Source organism: Electrophorus electricus, chromosome 21 (assembly GCF_041902795.1).
Source record: "Electrophorus electricus isolate QZ-2024a chromosome 21, ASM4190279v1, whole genome shotgun sequence".
In the NCBI taxonomy this organism is placed as follows: Eukaryota; Metazoa; Chordata; class Actinopteri; order Gymnotiformes; family Gymnotidae; genus Electrophorus; species Electrophorus electricus.
The window spans coordinates 3,410,001-3,432,877 of record NC_137517.1 but is presented as its reverse complement, the minus strand read 5'-3'; the positions used below and the strand labels follow the sequence as shown (position 1 = coordinate 3,432,877).

At 43.8% G+C, this 22,877-nt stretch overlaps 1 protein-coding gene and 1 long non-coding RNA gene across 3 annotated transcripts in view; both read right to left on the bottom strand.

The window, feature by feature from the left end:
• itga5 (integrin, alpha 5 (fibronectin receptor, alpha polypeptide)) overlaps window positions 1–8,430 on the bottom strand; it is a 35,025-nt gene extending 26,595 nt beyond the window's left edge. The window contains exon 1 of one of the 2 annotated variants that reach the window (XM_081704510.1): window positions 7,952–8,430. In XM_081704510.1, coding sequence (XP_081560636.1) covers window positions 7,952–8,151 — 200 coding nt within the window. In that variant the 5' untranslated portion in view covers window positions 8,152–8,430. The remainder of the gene's footprint in view (window positions 1–7,951) is intronic. The other variant, XM_035521358.2, reaches the window with a different exon arrangement.
• Window positions 8,431–13,285: 4,855 nt separating this feature from the next.
• LOC145652874 (uncharacterized) lies at window positions 13,286–17,618 on the bottom strand. Its single transcript, XR_014119149.1, has 3 exons — window positions 17,375–17,618; window positions 17,110–17,231; window positions 13,286–13,811 (listed from the first exon to the last, which is right to left on the bottom strand). It is a non-coding gene; the product is annotated as an uncharacterized LOC145652874 (long non-coding RNA).
• Between the last annotated feature and the right edge of the window lie 5,259 nt (window positions 17,619–22,877).

The window sequence follows — 22,877 nt, the reverse complement described above, 5'->3', positions numbered from 1 at the left end:
AACACGCTATGTGGTCACGCTGAGAAGCATCACACAGCTGCACAATCAGCAAGCACGAGCGCACACCCTCACTCACACTCCAGGTCTCAGGGAGACACACACACACACACACACACACACACACACACACACACACACACACACACACAACTGCTTTGGCTGACTGCTTGCAGAACCCATGCTTACACCATGTTCCCCCAAGTCAAGAGGAGGAATGGTCTAAACACTTTCGGGCAGGTATATTTTAGATTATGACTGGCTATTTGCAGGGACTACGGTGTGGGAGTTCTTGTCCCAGTCTCTTTACAGCACTGGGACGGTGGGAAGTGGAGAAAGAAGAGTCCGTCAACGCTGGAACTGCATCAAAGTAACAACAGGAAACTCAACAATAGGAAAATGCTTTCATCAGTTTCGTTATAAATTGCTGTCTGCCACATCACAGACATTTTCTGGTGAACACACACAGGATCGCACGCACGCACACACACACACTTGATAGTGATCTGAAAGAATTGCAAATAAGCAGCAATTAGCATGTAATGGGTCTTTATCTGAAGATCAGTCTAGTCCAAGAGACCTTCTCTCCCAGCTAAACCCTTAAACGTTGGGCTCACATTAGCATTGTGATAAGAAGCTTGTTTATTCTTGGCTAGTTGGCGAGTTCCAGAAAATGTAAATTCAGTTGTCTCTGCCCATGTTGGAGGGCCTCGTATTTATCCGAGCTGGGATACGGCACATCAACCTTTGTGTTCCAGTAAATCCTACCGTTCTTTCAGAGACAAAAGCTTCAAGTTGGGATGAAAAACATTTGCTCCATGAAAACAATTGCAAGAGAACACAATACACACAGAATTCTGTCTCTAGGACACTTTATATTCAAAGCAAATGTTACAACAGTTTGTGGTTTTGTGGTTCCTTTTACACCATCAACTTTAAGCATTTAATATTATTATGACAAGGGGCGGGTAATTATCTGATGAGCTGAATGAGAACAACAACATTAGCATTGGTGCGGCCTCTCTCGGACCCTCAGTCACCAGAGCATCGTAGTTTCTACGGCATCCCAGATGCTTATCAGCCTCAGTCCCACCAGCAAAAGTCAGGCTGCTAAGCTTTTAACCACTAAAATGCTAAACGTTATATGTGCTCATTTGTGGCTTTGGTAATAAGACCAAAATTAAGGCGATAAAAGTGAACGAGCGTGCTTCAACCCTCCTCAAACGATGACCAGGAGGGGTGAGGCTCGATTCAAAGCTGCTGAGGTAGCAAAGCGTACTAACCGTGCTCTGTGAGGCGGAAGCAAAACAAATGCCAAATCTCTCGTGCCCTTTTTTTTTTTACTGGCCCCCCGAAACATTATTCCCCTTTTCTACAGCTAACCGTTATCCTTCCAGCTGTACAGCCCATGCCACTTGAATGCTGTTATAATTGCTTAATGGCTGCTGAGAAACCACACTGGACTGTTTCACAGAGACTATAAAGTGGCATCGTGGCCCCATCCGGCATCCACTACTGGACAGAGAGCGGCACAAGCTGTGAGCGTCGAAACGCCTGAAAAAAGATTCACTGCGTTACCCGAAACAAAGCAAGATCAGATTGCCCGAGAAGGTCTTGTGTTAAGTAAATTATTAGCCATTAGCTGGAGCTTGTGTCCAAACCTCTTAAATCATTCACCATCTATGCAATTTGATGTGTGAGTCAGTCATTTTAGACTCGGGCAAGATTGTCTCTTCACTTGTAATTAACTTGTCTTGTCCTAGATGTTCCTGTTACTTGCCTTTTTCCCTTGTTTTCACGTTCACGTTTCACGCAGCACAGCAACACTTTATTCGGGCATGATCCTTTAATGCAGCTCTTCTCAGTCACCCAGGAAATCGAACTCTGAACTCCACGAGCCCAAAGCCACAGCGAGCAATACCGCTCGTGGCAGCCCGTCTCGATATTAACCGCCTCTGCGTCTGATGTTTCCTGGGTAATTACACTGGAACGAGGCAATGATGAGCTGAACCACACGTGCCCTCGTGCTGCCGCCTGGGGACCGGAGGGGCCCCGGCGGTGATGAGCAAAGCAGACAAGTGGCATTGGACAGCGGCTCGGCTCGGCTCAGACAGATGGCTCTTCTATACCGTGAAGGGGGGGGGGGGGGGGGAAAGTACAGTTACGGCGAAACGAATGTAAATGACGCAGCCCTGCAGGAATAAAGGCTCCCGGAAGCACGGCCAGGGTGCACAGAAAAATTATCCAGCATCTGGTGTGGTCATGAAGCTTCTTTTTACAACTATGACGTACAATCAATGCGCAAGTAAGTGAATAAATGGGCTCCTACTACACAGGAATGTCGCCAGTCGACCATAGGCCTAAATGTTTAGCTGGACAATCCAGATGCTTTTAAGTCTGTTGTGAGTCGTCTACTACAACGGAATGGACTTAAACCTGCAAAGAAAAGATGTGGCCACAGACTATCCTGCTGTGCTGTTTCAGAACAGCAGTTAACTCTGAACCCACACCCATCTCTGTTGATCTGATAAACAAAGCACACTCATGGACTGAATGTAACCACTAAAGTATTTCCACCCGGAGGAGACGCACACTGCTGCAGGAGGAGTTCAAACCAGCGTTTGTGGCCCAGGTGTGCAGGGTCAGGCCTTAGACTGAGTGTCAGAGCTGATTCACAAAGGAGTCAGCAGCAGGCCTCCTTAACCTGCCAATTACCTCCCAGCAAGTCACCTCCTACCCTTTGGAGCCAGCAAGCTACGGGGTAGGAATGTGGAACCGGCCGCCAGGTGCATCCTGGAGAGGTAAGAAACAAGGCAACAGCAGGAGCAGGTTATTTACAACACGTTAGCCAATGCTTACGCTGATAATTTAGCTACTACACAGTGCCAGATTAACCCGAGGACACGGGAAATCTAGACTACTTCTAAGAAAGCAGCATTTTTGGAAGGGAAACCATGTAATTCTGGCATGAGATGCGTATTCACTAGTGGCAAGGCTGGACATGTGGAGTAACCACAACAACTATGTAAATATAGACTTCACCCCTTAAAGCTCCTTGCACCAAGTTCTGAGACTTAGCCCCCTTAAAACGGCCATAATTCACACCTCCGCAGAAGCCAGTCGACATCCCAGAGACGAGATGCAGCTCTGGGCTGTTCACACCTTTCAAGAGCTAGCTCAGCATGGAGCTCAGGTCCTGACACTCACAAACAGAGGAAGGCTCTTAGGACTATCGTTCAGCTAAACGACACAACAATCTACTGTTCAAGTCCCCAGCAACAGCTATGCTGGCAACAAAGCAGCCAACCTGAAAACAGACTCATTGACAAAAATGAGCCCATTGTTAATGACTGGGTGAGCCAGTGTGCTCATTGGACTCTAAAAAGGCAAAGCAGACCAGCTATAAGATAAAGATCTACCTAAAGTCCCCGGCACGCAATAGCAGCTTGGTCTGCCATGATCAAACACACGCGTCTCTGAATGCTCCTGAGGACAGGGGCTTATTACACAAGGCTGCCCTTCCAGGGTAAATCAGTCAAAACCAGACAGCCTCCACAGCAAAGGCTAGTTACCCTATCACTTCAGTGGCTGGCCAGAGCCTGTCGCTGTTAACCTTTAAAACAGCATGCTCTAGTGTTACAACAGGGCAGCCTTTCAGACTACGCCCAGATGCCACGGGGACAGGGGGTTCTAAGGTAGAGGCACAGCCATCAAACAAAGGGGACCAAAAAAAAAAATATTGGAAAGGTTTAGCTTCCGAAAAAACAGGTAACCACTTCTACCCCCCTGCACAAAGGACTCCATTGTCCATAGTGTGTGGAAAGCACTAATCACTGTGCTGGGAGTCTCGGTGAAGAAGAGCTCGTCAGCCAACACACACACACACACCCCTCATCCAGACGGACTGACTGCAGACAATAAACAGTTTCACAGAGAGTAATGGTAAACAAGAAATGAAATCTGTCCCAGTAAGGAAGGCAGGTTAAAGCCAAACAGAGGGAAAACATCCCAGTTTAGCCATGTCAGAGTGACCTCGAGGTCCAAGGTCAATATTGGTTTAGCAGTTTCTGCCTCAAGGAGGGTAAACTTTGGGAGGACAAACACACAGAGGGAGTACCCCGATGTGTGTCCGAGGTGGAATATTCATGATGTAATACACAAGTATGACGTCATACAGCGGAAAGAGGGCTGGAGATCACCGTCAGTGGGAGGTCTTCAGCGATAGCACACTGGGGTTGGCGAAGTCGACTTGCGCAAATCTTTCCGCGATAAAACGTAGTGAGGTAGGTGAGAACCTACACGTGTTTGTTCAGTAACATTCTCCCCCAAGATTGGCCACAGTGCGGATGCAAATTTGTTGCATTTGGCCAGGAACACAGACAATCCTTCTCCTGTCCCTTAACCACAAACCATCTCCAAAAAACATCAAGCAGCACAGCCTCTTTTAAACCCTCTTGAACAGAGAAATGTCTGCATGGTAAGACATTATTAAAAAATGCAACAAGTTCTGCGCTCAAGATCACCCAACCACCTTGGAGCATGCCTAATGGGTAATCCGTAATGAACGTTCGCATACTCGATCAAGCTAGGAAGGCGTCTTAAGATTACACATCCTTCCAGAATGTATATTCCTACTGCAGTGCCCTTTAATGGATGCACAGTTTTGTGAGTCCTTCCTGCTAAATAAATGGGTTTCATCTACAGGAACAAACTCCAGTGTAAATTAATGTTTACAGTTTCACAGTGACCACCCCATGAAGAATAAATCCAGTTTTCCGAGGACAACCTCCAACTCTTTCCTACCGAGGAGTTCTTGTCTTTAACCAAAAGCTGTTCAGACAGACAGAGGCCTCAGGATATGCTATTCCTCCACATCACGAGGAGCGTTTTTCCTATGTGCCTTTAACTAGTGGATACAAAGCCATTCTGAGAGCCCTAAAGGACAGACCCTAAATGATTCAGTATTTCCTCCTTAAAGGGTAAATATCTGACATCAGTGACCGCAGGTCTCTTAAAACGCTATTGAAGAGTGAGTGAATTGGGGGAGGGGATCTGCGATCCATCGGAAAGCTCTCCAGGACGAATTACGAAGTGTCCGGGTGAGGCCCTGCTCTAACAAAGCACAGCTTGCTCCATGCACAAAACCCATAAATTTCTTCTCCAACTATAAAGCTGACAAGGCCACTCGTACGGCAAACCTGCCCTCAGGCACGCTCCCCTGGTGGTCTGCACACTCCCAAATTTTATTAGCGCCAAGAAGCACCATGCGGCTCACGGACCTGAAAGACTCTTTCAGAGCCCATTCATGACAAGGAGGGAGTTTTGGAGAGAGAACAAGAGCACATGAGAACCGATTCTACCTTCCATCCAGCTGGCTGCATGGAGTATTTCCCATGGAAGTTTGGGAAATCATTTTCTAACCCTTAGTGTTTTTGAAAACTACCAACAACTACAGCACAGGACAGAATGTGAAGAGTGCAACGTCACAACCACCTCTACATTTCTCTGCACAGCCGTGCAGGTGCACCTGAGAGAACCGCCTCGCTGGAACAGTAGCGCTCAGAGCACGAAGTGATGAGAAACGTGGCAACGTGGACATGATCCAGACATGCTGGAGGTCTGGAGTTCAGCTCTTTTCTTCTTTGTGCTGTTGGGAAACAATGCTGTAATGTTGCATTTCTGCCACCAAGAGCCCAAAATACTACAAAATACTGTAAAAAAACAAACAAAAAAGCACAACTCACACATTCCTTAAACTCGTCTTTTTGCCTCTAGTGCCCATTTGTGACCATCTGCATCCACAGTGACGTCCTACCAGTGAAACATGCAGATGAAGTCATCAGAGCGAGAGCTACTGTCCTTACCATGACTTCATAGCCCACGAGCATGAGGGTTGTGCATGAGCTGTGCTGCCTGGAATATGTGTGTGGTGAAGGGTGTTAAAGTCAGAACGACATTAGCAGAGGGCGGGAGAGCGAGAAGAGATTTACCTCATACACTCGCAGACACACACAAAACCACACAGCAGTGCAGACCCCGTCACACACACCCCACCCCCCGCCCAGCAGAGCAGGTTAATCGCGCTAAATCAACCACCCCCAAGTCCACAGAGACACCCATGCCTCAATTTTTTTAAAGAGCACTAAGTAAAGTGGGTGCAGCGAAGCGGAGAGAGAGAGAAAGAGAAAGAGGCAGGCAGGGAGGGAGGAAGGAAGTAGAAGGTAGAGCAACAGAAATGGTGAGAGAGAGTGTGTGAGCGTCTAACTCAGGAAAGAAAGGCACAGTGGAAGCTAGTCATTGGCGACCCACCGAAAGCAAAGCCCCAGCAAAGCTGCATTTGGCCAGACAGCCGGCAGCAAACACCCGAGGCAGAGATGGCCGGTGGCGTCCATTTCCCATCCAAGTTAATGATTACAGCCAACAGTCCACTCCAGCCCAACGCACCGCGGGTCAAGAACCAGGCGAGACCGGCGTATGGTCGAAAACCAAGTTACAAATCCCCCACTCAAAAGTAGTCTCATGTCCATGGCCTGACAATGACTTGTGAAGGCGGTACCTTTCAGAAACGCTTTAATTGTCACAAAATTAGCATAAAAGAGGTGTGGAGTCAGGACACAGAGAGAGTGCTCTTGTTCTTATTTTCAGACAGCTAGCTTGCGAGTTATTTACGCAAGGAGCTATTCGGCCACATTATTTAATGCGTTCGCTCTCAGACGTCAGTGTGACTGATGAATGAGAAAAGAGGCTGTGTGTTAATGCAGCCAAACCCTGATAGCCGCTTGGGGTCTTACTTGCAGCAGCCTGAGCAGCGCCCAGGGACATCCGAACCACAAGGCCACTGACGGAGCCGCCTAACACAAATAAAATGGAAAGCACTTCCACAATCAGATTACGCACGCAAGTGAGATCGATGCGATAAACAATTTATGCACATTAGAGTTCTAATCTGTTTATGTCTACCTTCAAAATAAAACTAACAAAAATGAAATATCCATTATCCTGTAGCTGCCATCTCCATGGAGATGGAGACACTCCCTCTGGGAGACATTATCTGGTTAAAGCACCTGCATTTAGGGACAATTATAATAGCAATCTTCACTCCCTCCTCAAGTATTCAATCAGTAAGTCTCCGTTTTCCTGCCAGTGACGTCACCTTTTACTGATGTCCTAAATATGGCTTCATAAAATACTGGCATCATACAATGCACATGATAATATGATAACAGGGGCTTTGTGAAGCAGCAGGACAAGGGTACTTAGGACTACACACACACCCACACACCACATTGTTTAGGGTCATCCTGGACAAACACTAAATCTCCCTTTTAAAAGACTGTTACTCCCCAGCTGTGGAGACAGACTTTGATCTATATGGCACTTCACATATTAGGTTGGGATTCAAAACAACAGTTGGAGACACCTCTGTGGTGTCCCAAGGTCCTCAAATATCCCCTGCTGGGCTAGAACTGAAGCCCCAGAGATCAGTTTTATTCCTCTGTGGTCTTTATTTGCAGTGTTCTCAAGGAGCAGAATAAACACAAGAGTAATCAGATGAATGAATAATTTAATTCAAGTCAATAAAATTTCCAAGGCTCAAACAGACTTGTCTACTTTGTATTTACACACGAGCCTTAAGATAATATATATATATATAGAGAGAGAGAGAGATTTGTCTGATGCTATTGTGTGTCATGTTTAACCCAAAAATTCACTGATAGTTATGAGCTAAAAAGTTACTCTACATCGGTAGGTTGCATAATGTTGTACATCTGTTATACTGAACCATCAGAAAAGCTACCGTTTTTTATTTGTAACGGTGCGAATGGAGTTTAGCAACTAGTTTTCTCCCTTCTTTTCTTCTCTAAATAAATGTCCCTCGACTTCACAAAAGTAGAAATTTGACATGGGTTCATTACTGCCAGCGAACACTCACGGAAACCCAGGCGAGCGTTACCTTGGCGAATTCGTCCCATAAAAGTCCACAGAGTAACCGAAATAGCTGCCTCCGGGTCCGCTGTATGTGGAGGGGCGCTCCACGTCTAAGTTGAACGCAGCGCACAAAGAGGACAAAACGGCGATGAGAAGCGCAGGGAGGCAGCCGCCCGTGCGGAGCGAGGCTGCCGCAGCCTTTGCGCGGTGTCTCCTGGAGCCCATCACGTTCGGCGCAACGCTGCACCTCTCTAACCAAGCGCGCCGGTCTCTGTTCGGCAAAGGCGGTGAGCCGAGCGCTGTCCTCCCGCAGTCGTGGACCTTTTCCCCCGCTAGCCTAAGCGAATGGCATGCCCCCTGCGCGGCGTGCCGACGGTCCTTGCTTGCGCAAAAGTCGGTGCCTGGTCCTCTCGCGCTCACGCGGCGTCTCCCCTCTCTCTCGCGCTCTCGGCAACTCCTAATTGAAGTGGTAAGAGGAGTTCCCAGGCTCGCGACGGTCCCCAGAAGAGGTGGAGCTAAAAGGGCATTTGACAAAGCAGGGGCGTGCTTGCGTCTGGGGCGCTCGTATCTTGCGAGCCGCCTGCTCCTGCAGAAATACTCTTAAGGTATACCAAAGATAGGAATGGGTTGGATTTTTGTGTGTGTGTGTGTGTGTGTGTGTGTGTGTGTGTGTGTGTGTGTGTGTGTGTGTGTTGCACCACTCAGATTTCAGTTTCTCATCACGAACTTTGTCTCCAACTCGTTGTGTGCAATACAAGGACGCAGCGCAAGGAAAGTGTACACATTCAAATGTCTATTTTAATGACATCATAACTCTGTTTCTCTGATGCTCCTCAAGCCCACACACTTGGCGACATATTTGGTAGTTTGACAAAAGGGAACACGGCGGTGCAAAAGTAAGCTGACGTTTTGAATATGTTTAACACTGGTCAAAAGCTCTTAAGCGCATACCAGATGCATTGTGATATAACAAAAATATTTTTTGTTCTTCCAAAACGGCCAGAAAGATGTATAGCACAGCAGTTGCACCACTATACTTTGCTTATCCTTATTTGTCAGTAAAGTATATATTGCAAATGTCTACATAAAACCTGAGGGGGGGGGGGGGGGGGTTTAAAGACATTTAAAAGTTTAAACTTTCTCTGAGAACATTTTTTGTGAAACTTCAATGTTTCAGTATGACTGACGACATAAAATAGCACAGAAAAACAGCATTTGAAGGTTGTACAATATAATCACAAGCATGCCGAGAAACAGTGACATATAAAATCTGCCAATTAAATGGTTGACATTTCAGTTTTTGCAACAAAATATGACTTTGCCTTTTTATAATATCAAGTATGTGTCTTCAGCAAAATAGCATTTGACTAGTCTAATGTCAAATCACATGTGGAGTATAAACAAATACAAAGCATGGGAACTTGATATTGATTGGTATCACTGATTAAAATAATATCATTTTACCTGTTTGAAAATTCATCTTTAAGAAACAACAAAAGTCTTGCAGCCATTAATGGCAGGCCATTATTTCTTCTATAAAGAAGCCTGCTGTACGTCTGGCCCAAAACGTTCAGCCAGCAGCACACTTTGGCAACATAATGCACTTGGGCCAATAAAAGAGGTCAGCCAGTAGGAAGCGGATATTTTGGATGGCTTTGGATGCCTTTGGGTGGCTTTCGGAGAGGTTTTAAGGAATTCCTTGACACAGAGTACTTGTTATCATTAGTGAAGCATGTGTCTGTTGTCTTCATTGCTTTCTTTATCCACCAAGCAAACAGAGGTGAAATTCTGATAAAGCTCGTGGCGTACAGGATTGCGATGGTGTGATATCTGAGGTTTAGTTTATCATTCACACCACTCATTGACAAAGAGCTGGCTTGTCCAATAGCTGTCTAATTTAAGAACAACGTAGCCCTACCAGTTTATTTCCTATCAGTGTAATAATCTTTAAATGGTCTTGATATCTCGTGTCTGTATTTATATATGATTCATGTACATCGTTGGGAAATGATGTCGCAAGGCTCCAGTTGCTATAGTGAGAGGGTGGTGAAAACAGTAGTCCCTCTAACTGGAACCAGTTTGAGATGGTTTATTTGATTCACTGCCTGCCTCAGAGGTCAATCAGGAGGAGCCAAATTAGGCAGTGCAGCTACGGGGAGTGCCGGGGACCTCAGAACACATATTCACCAGCACCGATTCCTACTGTGGGCTTGGCGAGAGGGATTCTATATTTAACAGCAGCTTTTCCGACTGTGTGCTTTGTGAGAGGGATTCTAGTCGGGTGTTAAGAGGGAGCTCACAGCTGTTGGGGCCAGTGGGTCAGACTGTAATCTTAGCTTGGTCAGCTATTCACGTTTCCCATGCCGGGCAAGGGCTTATTAGCAGATCTGTGTCTACAATCCATTATAGCTATTAGATATTAAAGGTGGCTCAGAGAAAATTACAAAAAAAAAAAAGTCTTATTGTTAGATGAATTAGGTAAAAGTAAATCACCAGACCATCACAGACTTATCATGAACTCCACGGGCTGAAAAATATCTACCATCATTCATTCCAAAGACATGTGCACGTGTGACGGAAATATTTATGATATTTATACGCATACGTCGAGCCACATGCCATAAAGGGACCTAACAAGACAAGACCACTCATGCCTGTCATAGTTTCCACCGCACATTTCACTGACAAATCAGCCACCTCATCAGGCCTGTACAATCTGGGTCCCAGGCACCATTACACATGGACAAATACAAACACCCACCTGACCTAATGGCACCGCGTGGCCTAAAACTTTGGGCGCCCTGGACCAGCTGGAGGGGACGCAGTCAGGAGAGTATTACGTGGATGTTTATGGATCATCGCTTTCCTCAGCTAGGACGACCTCCTTCAGCCAGGCAGACAATGCATCCAAAGGTCATCCCCGCTTCCTGAGAGCCTGTAAATTCACCACTGTAGGCATGTTTGGTTGTTACAACCGACATGTGGTACATGGTAGGAAATGCATGTCCTAGTACTGAATGAACACGCCACATATCAACTCCGCCCGCCCCCTTCCAGGCAGAAGAAAATGGCCTACAGTGAAGGCCCCAGTGGACACGGTAATGAGAGGCGCTCGACATGGCCTGACTCTTGCTCTGGGGTACTGGGAATGTTCAGCAAGAAAAACAGGAAATAACGAGCTAACGTGGCTGGCTGCGTGTTCTACAGCGCGCTTGTCACCTACGGTATTTTTGCAGAAATGCTTCTGTACCCTTTCTGGAGAAAAGGTCATAAATATCTTAGAATGGTGCAACTTTCAGGCTTCAGTTTTTGTCAGCGTGTCCGCAGTCCAGCAACTTAGGAGCAACTGTTCAAAATTTAAATTATCTTTCCTGTACAGCAAAACAAGTTGGCAGTGGCAACTTGATATAATAACGCAAGGCGTGGATATGTTTTACTGTTAGTATATCTGACTTCACAGTCACATATACTATGGATTTGTTTAACTGTGTATTATCACAACACATGTACTCATTTTTTTTAAACCTCATGTGAATCACATTAAATCTTCTCATGGGATTTACACTACATATGTTCCCTTGCTTACACATACAGTGCTGCTTTTCATCATAATTCGTTCTTTCCCATGTCATTCCCTTAGGGAAATGGCCTCCAAAAAGAGGAGGAGATCTTTCATACTTTGACTGTGACATCACATATGCTCCCATAGCAACCAATGGGAGGCTAAACATAAACATAGTGAATGACTAGAGCTGTTCTCCAAACAGCTGAGAAACTCAAATATAGAACTTTTATCTCACACTTGCTCTTACACTCACTTCTGCACACACACACACACACACACACACACACACAAACACACACACACACACACACACACACACTCACACACACACACACACACACGTGAACACACAAACATGCGGGGCATTTTAATTCATTTTGTATATATAAGTAATACTATGCTTACATTTTAAACCCATAAACTTTACCTTCGTAAGCAAATGAAAACCTTTTGACCCTTTTAGGTTTCATGTTGTTGTTGTTTTTTTATAAAAGCTTTTCAGAACTGTCAGCATTTTTTAACTTAATTTTTTTAAAGCACTTTTCTTGCATTTTCTTATCATTATGGTGAAATCTAGTCTCCACTATGTGATATATACACACACACACCACACACACAACAAACAACACGCACACGCACACACACATACGCCCATATCCGCTGATCTGATAAACACCCTACATTCAGGACAGAATGAAGTGGTTAAAGGTAGTCAGTTGCAACAAGAAGATATATCTTCTTAAACTGAAAGAACATTTGAAAAGGTTACTAGGCTCTGGAGTAAACTCTTGTTTCTCTATTTTCTTCAGTTAGACATTTTCCTTTTAAATCCTTTTGTGCTGATCGGCCTGCCAGCACAGGATCCTCAGCGTCCTGCACTGCTGATATTCTGCCATCGTGGCCAGTCTGCCTTTGGTTATGTGAGGCTTGAAAGGTTTCATCAAAGCCTTTATTTCCTGTTTAGACCACAGTGTTCTTGTCCTCTTCTCAGGGTTTTTTATTTCTGCTGTGATATTGTCATTGCTCACTGTCAAAGAAAAAACAGATTACTAATTTTGTATTAAGTAAATGCAAAGTGCTTTACCATCACAGAATAACAATTGTTTTAGATTACTGTCCTGACCTTGAAATATTTCATGAATTGCAATTAACAATTTAATGGTCCCCCCATCCCCCAACCCACTGTATTCAGCCAGTGCTTCCTAGCAGCCAATACGTAGTAGCTCCCAACTGACCATACAAACAGCTTGCGCTCAAATTAACAAACATTAAGTGGACAATGAGTGGACACAGTGTTTAAAATCTGTAGCAGCACCGCTGTATCTGATCCACTGATATGAATCAGTGCTGAGGTATTTATCCACCAGCCAATAAATACCTTCTCTGGGGGTCCAGACCACTGATGAATGGGGAAAAAGAGGGCTAACAATGTATGCAGAGAAACAGATGGACATTCTGTAATTGTAGAACTACAGAGGGCACCTATACGTGAGTGGAGTTGATGGACGAAGAGTGTAGGTATAGAGGTAATGCCTAAAAGTGACCAGAGAGTTCAAACACCACCACAATAATGGATATCAGTAGCAAGGGATGACTGGATGAAACGTACAATATCATGTATGTAAAATGATTAATAGTCAGATTGAAAGAAACGCAAACCATTAAACAACCACGCTACATTATTGCTGTTGAACTCGCCGGTCTGTCTTAGGGCACTGCAACCGAATAGCGGGGGGAGCTCAAACACACACAGGGGGTAGTTATGCAAATAAGGGGGATTTATTTTCCCAAACGTCCAGTGACAGGGGCATGATGTCATAAGCAGACAAAGAATAAATTGCATTTCAAAGAAAACTACCAAAGGAAGGAAATAAATTCAGTTAACAGACAAACAAAAAAACAAACCCAAATTAGCACATATATACCGGCTACCTCCAGACGCTTCTGCCTGTACTCTTAACCCCTTGGACCTGACCATTACAGGTGCTTACATTATTTTTACCTTAGTACAGTAAATATATATTATAAATACACAAATACATTAACTTTAGCAATTATCTACATAGTCACTTTGGCACCCTGAACAATGAAAGACAATTAGAATGATCATTCTTCCACAGAACTCCAGCAAACGGTAAGTTTGTTCCTCGTGATAGCGGTGTGCTTGAGTTGGAATAAAAGTCTTTCAACCGTACGTACTGTCCACGTTACTGCTCTGGCTTTGCTGTTTGTCAGCATGGCATGGGCGGGAGCTCATGGCACCGCCCACAGCTTCGTGTTCGTGTTCTTCCGTCATTGCCATCAGTTGTGTTGATCTCATCTTAAAAACAGGAGCAAACAAAACTCAACTGGCAGCCAAAATTCTACATGTTAACACTAGCTATGAGTTGTATGATTGCTGTTGGATGAAACCTTAATTTTTCTAAAATAGTAACTTCAAAGAGCATGGAAATCATATTTTTAATGTAAGTTAATATCACAGCAAGCTATGTGAAGCGGTCGCTCAGTGGTTAAGGTCCTTTAGTCATCAGAAGGTTGCTGATGTTTTATCCAGTTGAGTTGTCGCTTCTGGGAGCCTGTAGTACTCACAGTGCACAGGAATATCATGTCCCAAGAAGTCTGCAATTTGATCCAATTACTTGCTTTTCAGATTAGGAATTTGTGAGAGAGTGGCCAGTTTATGCAAGTGTGATCTGAGATATTCTGGATTTTGAGCACCACACTGGCTTGGCCTCTGTAATACCTTTGACAGCTGGGTCTGGCAACCCAGAAGCGGTTGGCTTCCTGAAGCCCACATGCCTTCCTCTTGCTAACCGAAAGCGTCAGAGCATCTACCACGTCTGGTGTGAGAAAGACGGCAACCTTTCTCTCTCTTTTACCTTTGATGTCAACTCTGCTGAAATGGCTGCAGAGTTTCTGTTCAAACCTAGAAAGGCCAGCTTCAACATCTTCAGTAGCAGAGTTTTATCACATCCTTGAAAGCTTCTGAGGCGCCCCTTGTATGCCTCTCCAGCATGTCTTCAGTTAAAGATGTGTCATTTTAGCGAGCTCTGCATAGCTTTGCGGCGACGGTACCTTTTTCACGTTTTCAGATGCTGCGCCTGCTGTTGTCTCCAGGTGTGCGTGAAGAAACTGAGCATCATGAGTGAAAGGCAGAGTGTTAATGGCTTGTTGGACTTTCATGCAACGTGCATAAAAAGCATCTCAGTTGACTTGACTGACTCTTCATCTTCAGCCATAAGAGCCCTACGCTGAACGATCTCACAGATCTTTTGACAAATGTGCCCCAAGTTCAACGCTAGGCTTGGCGTTTGGGGGCCATTCTTTTCTTCATCATAGCCTGAAACCTTCTTGGCAGCTTGAATAACCTTTGAAAAATTTGCAGGTTTTACAGCTTCTGCCAAGTTGTGTATAGAAGACTCGCAGAGTCATCAAAAAACCTCCCAAGCTTCTGTAGCGCATGCTCATATTTGGTAGGGTCATTGCCATGCCACTTTGGAAATGACAGTGTGTCTGAAATTTCAGCTCCTGTCATGAGGGTTTTCAAGCGGAAAAGAGAAATTTTGGACTTTGCTTTTCCACAAATGTAACAGTAGTTTTTCTTGTTTTCAAAACAAGAAATTATGTATTTTTTTTCTGCAACAGCCACTGTGTCCTGTCCTGTCACTGATACATTGTGAAAATCAGTCTCACCAGCTGCAACTCTTACATCCAAGAGTTCTGCCCTTGTAGGTGTTACAGTGGCTGATCTGGACAGACCCGATTCATTTGTTTCACTGTCTAAAGTTGCGTCTTCTGTGGACAGTTTGATATCAGAGATTGGATTGTCCTGAATCTTCCCATTCTCTAGAGCTGTTTGATTCATCATCTGATTCTACATCTCACAACTGCTCCTCATAACAAAATAAGTCAGCTTCTTCATTCAAACAAGCAATATTTTAGGACCAACCTTGAACTGCAAGATTTGGTCAACTTGGAGTGGACAGCTTTTACTTTCTGCTCACTAACTTGGGCCTTGTTTTCATATCCTATTGCAAACTCCACTGAACTGTCTGGTTCACTGTCTGACTCTGAGTTTGGCACATATTCTTCATCTGATAATGACTTATCCTCATCAGAACTTGAATACCTTTTCCCCTAGTATCAGAAAATAGAAGCTCACTATACCACACTTGGTATAAAATGGTAAAAATTCATAAAACAAACTGTAAATTTCCTTAACACGAGATCACTGTCATTTTTTTCGGGTTTTTCAAAACATGACTTTTGCCACAAGTACAGAGAGAAAAACACAGCATTGATGACTATGAAAGTAATTTAAAGTGCACAACTCAACTGCAACCGTCACCTAAGGAGACAACTGACAACGCATGCAGTCCAGTTATTGTTCAAAACTGCTGACAAAGATTTGACTCATTCCTATTCGCCATTGTGGGGAAAGAGGCTAAATAATTTAATTTTTATCCAGCAATTCACAATTACCTTCAAAAATGACATAACAGAAATATCAAAATAAAAGGCACATTCATAAAAATCATGTTAATCATTGACCGTTACATGTCAGTCCAGTCCACTTGATGAGACAGGTCAAAAAACACAAATGAGGCATTTTGATCCATTTTTCCATCACAGCTCTAGCAAAGGGTCCTTTGGAACAGCCTAAAGGTGTTTCAAAGACAGTATACCTCATGTATCAGTTTAAGGTGTCAGTGGCTAATCTTTGATATGTGCCAGTGGACTATGTTCCTGTGTTGTCAGTTTACTGAAATGGTGGGAAAATAAATGTGCAAGATAGTTTGCAACAGGAACTACAGCTCCAGAAAAATAAGTCCCTGTGCGACACACAACCTGGCACACACCTGGCACACACCAGCATACACTGCAGTTCCTGTAAGTACAAAAGTCCTTATATAGAAGGTTCCTGTGACATACATTGACACACATGTATCTTCTTTAAGTAGTAAGTTAATGTGTCTAACAGAGTGGACAGTGAATGGACAGCAGGGTTCATGTGCCTAACAGAGTGGACAGTGAGTGGACAGTAGGGTTCATGTGTCTAACAGAGTGGACAGTGAATGGACAGTAGGGTTCATGTGCCTAACAGAGTGGACAGTGAGTGGACAGTGTTGTTCATGTGCCTAACAGAGTGGACAGTGAATGGACAGTGGGGTTCATGTGCCTAACAGAGTGGACAGTGAATGGACAGTAGGGTTCATGTGCCTAACAGAGTGGACAGTGAATGGACAGTGGGGTTCATGTGCCTAACAGAGTGGACAGTGAGTGGACCCAGTATTTAAAAACTCCAGCAGCACTGCTGTGTCTGATCCACTCACAGCGAGTGTCACTGCAGTGCTGAGAATGCTCTACCACCCCAATAATACCTGCTCTGTGGTGGCCATGTGGGGGTCTTGACCATTGAAGCACAGGGTGAAAGGGCTACCAAAGTATGCAGAGAAACAGATGGACTACAGTCTGTAAATGTAGAACTACAAAATGCCCCTCTATGTTAACTAGAGCTGATAAAATGGACAATGAGTGCAGACACAAGCAGGCGGACTTAATGAAGTGGCTGGTCAATGTATAGCTGAAGATGAGCGTAAAAATTCAAACATAAATACTTTCAGGGCATCTTTATATATTTTCTGTCTCCTTCCACATTCCTGTTTGCTTATTAGGTCTCCTCTGTATTCCAAAAGAAAATTTCTCGTGTCAAAATGGACGCAGCAGAGTACTCCACGGCCTACATGGGGAAACAGAGAACATGTTAAGGCAGTACATCCCTGTCCTGGGCCCGCTTTTTGCTAATGGAAAAGGCCACATCAAACAACATTCCTGTAAACCAAGTAAATAAACACAGGCAATTAAACATGAATATTAAATTACCTTTAACTGGATTTATATATTTCACATCAAACCCATGTTGCTCCATGGCAGCCATCTTCCATAATGGCGCTAATCTTCCTAGCAAAAAAAAAAATATTCCTGTTAAGTTTTATTTTGTTCTTTTCATATCTCAAAACATTTTAGTCTGTTTATTTGTTTGACTCTGTTCAAGACAGAATGCACTTCTGCATTTTTGAACAAACGATAAGTTTCTGAAAGGCTGGAGTGCACTCTGACGAGCACTCAGCCACCCCAGTAAAACCCCACCAACACTGACATGGCTTAAAGGTGAAATATTTACTGATACAAGGATCATGTGTCTTCTAGCCAACCACATCTCAAGTAGCCAGTCCAAAGCCCAGCCAATCAGAAGTCAGAAACCTTAACACTGGGGACACACATGAGCTTTTCTGACACCAGACTATGGGGGGGGCTATACTAAATTCTAAGATAACACTGTGTTAAGTGACTTTCATGGTTTTCTGGTGTATAAGGACATTGCACCAAAATTTGAGAGGGAGTTTCTCTCCCTTAGATAAGAGCATGTACAGTGCTGGAATTACGAGGACATTGGTCCTGTCCTCATAAACCAAAATGTCCTGCTAATATCGGTATGTAATTGTCCTCGTAAACCACAAAAACCTACACGCATGCACACACACACACACACACACACACACACACACACACACACACACACACACACACACACACACATATATATATATATATATATATATATATATATATATATATATATATATATATATATATATATATATAACACAGCATTTATTTTTTTATATTAATAGCATAGATAAGTATCTGAAAATAGCTTCTACAGAAATGTGATATAGTCATGATTAGGTTGTATGTTAAAACCAGCTGGACAAAGTGTGTTTAGGAGAACAGTTTATTTCAAATAAACACAGCATAATAAACCATGTATTCTAGATGTACTTCCTTGTTTTGATATTTGACTTGTCTTATTTGATACCAATTTATATTGGTAATAATGTGGTATCTGTGTTCTCTTGGAAACTTATGTCTGTGTGCTCTTCAGTCAAGTGCAAGATGTGATGGCTATATGCCCCAAGCGATTATCAGAGCATAAGAACACAATTAAATACACACACAGACACACACACACACACACATACACACACACACACACACAGGCACACACACACACACAACACAAAGAGAGAGTTAGAGACTCTTCTTCACCTAAGTCCAATACACTAGTGATAGACATCACTGAGACAGGAAATACCTTCAGTATAAAGATCTGCCTTCACTTCCTATCTTGGCAAATGATCCTATTTCACACAACCATATTCCAGAATTCCTCATTCCTTTCTTTTTGAACTGTTTGCTGTGTGAGAGAGGAAGGGTGAGAATGTTCTGCAGATTGCTGTAGATGGCATGTTACACTGAGTGCTGGCAGACAGATTCATCACTGAGGAATGAGATTTGGGTAGCGGGGGGATTTTTTTTTTTTTTTTTGCATGCCCACGGTGGCTTCAGAAAGCAATAAAATGGATTAGTCTCACATCTAAACAGAGGAAATTTTAAAAAGTAGCACTGTTGTTCCTAAGATGGTGTTTAAGTTGGGATGCTCCAGTGGTCATTATTTATAGACCTTTTCAGCCAGGGCAGAAGGTAGGGTGTGGGCCTGTTGTTGATGTTTTGTTCTTGTTGCTGGGACACACCTCAACTCCACTGGCTAACTTCTCCATTTAATGGTTTGCAGTCATTTGTAAGGAGCATTGCTCACTCTCTGGAGTGCCACTTGGTTACTAAATAAGCAATGTTGCAAATAACAACCAAATACTTGGCTGTGTAGCTAGTCACCCTACTAAACAGGGCTCTGAGCTGTGGAAGTCTTCCTGAGTTTCATATCCACTTATGAGACCACAACTATCCTATGCTTTGTGCTATATTTAACTCAAAATCTGTAGAAGCATCCACAAGATTAAGCTGCCCAGACACCATTGATACAAAAGCATGTTGATCAGTTTACAAAACAAAAGGGGAAAAAAAGCTAATTTATAGCTCTTTATAGCTAATTTGGCTCTATTGCGATCTGTGTAACATAAGTTGCATAACATATGGGAAGCTGAAGGTGAAATGGTGCCTTAATCGAGTTATACAGTAGTTCTCATCATTTCTGTCTAAAGTTAACTGGCCACTGTTTTCTTTTCCAAACTTATAGCCTGTGCGAGATTTAAGAGGGTCTCCCAGACTCAGTGGGGAATTACAGGAAGACGATCCTAAAAGAGCTGCTCACGACTGCTTTCTAAAGAGTCACAAAATGGCTTACGATGCGTGGCTGTGTTTTACACACATGAACTGTGCTGTTCTGAGACCAGCAATGTAATCATTTTCATCAGGTCACAGGAGATGAAAAAACAATTGTCTGAACAACTGATTGTGCATCAGTGAGCAAAGGCCCCTGTGAGGCAACTTAATTCACTGTCTGTGGCTTTTACATTTAGGACATATTACGCAGGGTACCCGAGGGTTGGCAGAGATAACATGAGCCAAAACTGTTGGAGTTTCCGTGGTCATCCATTTCACTTTAACTTTATTTCTGTCACACATATAATAATCTTCTTTATTGACATGAATGAGTTACAGATGCAACCTTGGTTAGAAAGAACTTAAATAAGATTGTGTGAGTTGCCTGCTAGTGTTCATAGAAGCAAATGCGCTATTTTTCAGGTTAACCCTTAACCTTTGATCAAGACGCACTATTGTGGCACACAACAGAGTGTGCAAGGTCACTCTACAGACTTGGCCTCTATTGAAATGATACTGGGCATGTAATGTTGCATGTAATGTTCACCCTCTGACCCCTTCTTGTGTTTTCTTATTGGGCCAGTTCTTCTGTGAGGCAGACTAGAGGCCCGACTGGAAAGGAATGTGGTCATAAAAGGGAGTGTGCATTCGTGTGTGTGTGTGTGTGTGTGTGTGTGTGTGTGTGTGTGTGTGTGTGTGTGTGCATTTATCTGTGTTTGTGCACCGGTGTATTTGCAAGTTCATATGTGCATATATGTGTGTTTATATATGTACAGATATACACAGTACGCACACAAAGTGAAACTATGTGACTCACAGGCCCATATGCATGCAGAGAAGGAAAATACACCAAATGTGATGCACAATGACTAACAAAAAACATCTCTTCTAAATAAAGAATCACTATTAACCTCAGGCCTGTTAACTGTGAAGCCACATAAAAGCAGGAACATGCTTTGTTGTTGTTTTTAAATGGCAATTTTAGAAGACTGAATGAATGACTCTTTTTCAGTAACAGTTTCAATAACAGGTGAGATTCAATACATCTCATGGTAAATCGAATCATTTTAGATCTGGTGATGTGCTTAATACTTTCATATCTGTGCTGGTTAGAGCAGTTCAGATAAATGACCGTTCTGGATCAGATTTACACTAATGATAGGTGCCTCCGTGCTGGACTATTTAGTCTGTGACTGTACTCCGCTGATATTCTGCTGTGTAACTCTCTGCATCCTCTGATTGTTCCTTGTATCCTGTATAGACGTTGTCCAGGCACAGCTGAAGTAAGGCTTGAGGCAGAGCCACTCCCCGCAGAAAGGTCCTCAGAAGGTCAACTTAACCCAACACAATGTCCCTAAACCACAATGTTCTAGTAGGTGACTCATCACATTTCCTAATAAACCTCGAAGAGTTTCCCCGCAGCGACAGGGCCTTCCTTATAAGTCCATGTTCACTTCAAAAGATGTGTGGTCCGTTAAGGGCAACATACAGCAGAGTACCTTATATAGATGCCACAAAGGGGAAACAACTCGAACGTTGGAGTCAGAGAGCTGCCGACCTGTTTACTCTGCCGTTGGGCTGTTTCAAAGTCGTACACAGGTCACGGCCAATGCTCTTGGAGATCCCAGGAGCCCAGTTCCTTGAAAGATGATACCGTGCAGAGGGTGGCCCTCACCAGGAGCAGGGAAGCTGTCGGGAGCCGGTCAGGGGAATCGTGCCCTTCTTCATAATTTAGGGCCGGAGTAAGGGGCATTTTTACACACCCCGGGGTCATTTCACAGCATCGAGTTATTGTGAAAGTAAACCAAGGAGGATCCTCAGAAACAAACAGAAGAGGGGTTAAGACATCTGTTATGAAGCATGGGCTGGAAGGGGTGGCTAAAGGAAATGGAGGTTTTCATTAGTTAAACTGAGATAGCCTCACTCCGAAGAATAATGCCAATCCCATTGTTCGTTTGGAAAATGGGGTCAGACCCACCATCTCTCGGAATGGCCTCACGTCCACGTGACAACAGACATGAAGAGGTGTTTATTCAGTCCCAGAGAGTCACAAACACTGCCTAAAAACAGCCCAAAAACAATCAAACTGGGGCTTATGGGTGGATAAGTGCCAGGACCCCACTGGCCCATATCCACCGATTGCCGTGTTGCTGTGAAACGTTGCGCCATTATTGTGAAAGGTGGCTGGCGCTTCCTGTCTTTGTGCAGTGGAATGCCACTGCGTTTTCCTTCATATGCTTCAACTCCAGAGCCTTCGTCTCCTCGTAATACCAATGACTCATTTCGCACGAAGCTCTGGATGGATCCTGACAAAAGAGTTGAAAATGTTAATGAGGAAAGTACCTTTCGTGAGCAACTGAAACTGGCATTACGACTGTGAGAGGCAGATCCACATGCCAAATGCTAATATATATATATATGTGTCTTCACTTGGGTCTCTGGGTAATGGCCAACAGACCCTTGCTTATGGGGTACTTCTTTGCGCACTTCTTCAAACAGAAAGCCTGCGAATGCTGGAGCTCCTATGTGTGAGCACACATGGCTCCACCGGTTTGCCACAGGGAGCCAGTTCAGCGTTCAGGAGAGAATGAGACACAGAGAAACGAGGAAAAGTCGGAGAGTGACATCGGTGCCCCAATGTCCTTCCAAGGCTGGGACCACAACATTCCAGATAGACTGGAAAGGGACCCAAACCACTTAGTTACTGATAGGCACTGCTTCTCTACCAAAGATTCCCTTCAGTAGTTTCAACATTGTAAGACATTTCTTTCATTGTTATCGCAGCCAAGTACATTTCGAGATAAACATTTAGTGGCCCACCATGTCCACGGATCTCCTACTATTCTGCTTTCCAAAATATTTTTGGAGTTCTCCATTAAGGTCTTTGAACTGGCAAATACATCTTGAGATACTGTTCTAAAGGGAACAGAACAAACACGATACATTAGGCGTACACTGCTTGTGTTTGTAAAAGACACGGGGTACAACCAGGGGTACACTGGGACAGGGATGCTTGTAAAATAGACAGGACATATCGGGGTACATTACATTTAAGACACTCTGAGCAGGGTTCTGCCCTGCTGCCTTCACTGGAATGTGCATGACATGACTGCAGTAGAACTGCAGTTTACATTGTCTAATGATTTTATGATGTTTTTTATTAAAAACACCAGGGAGATATTTACATAAATACTTTATAATT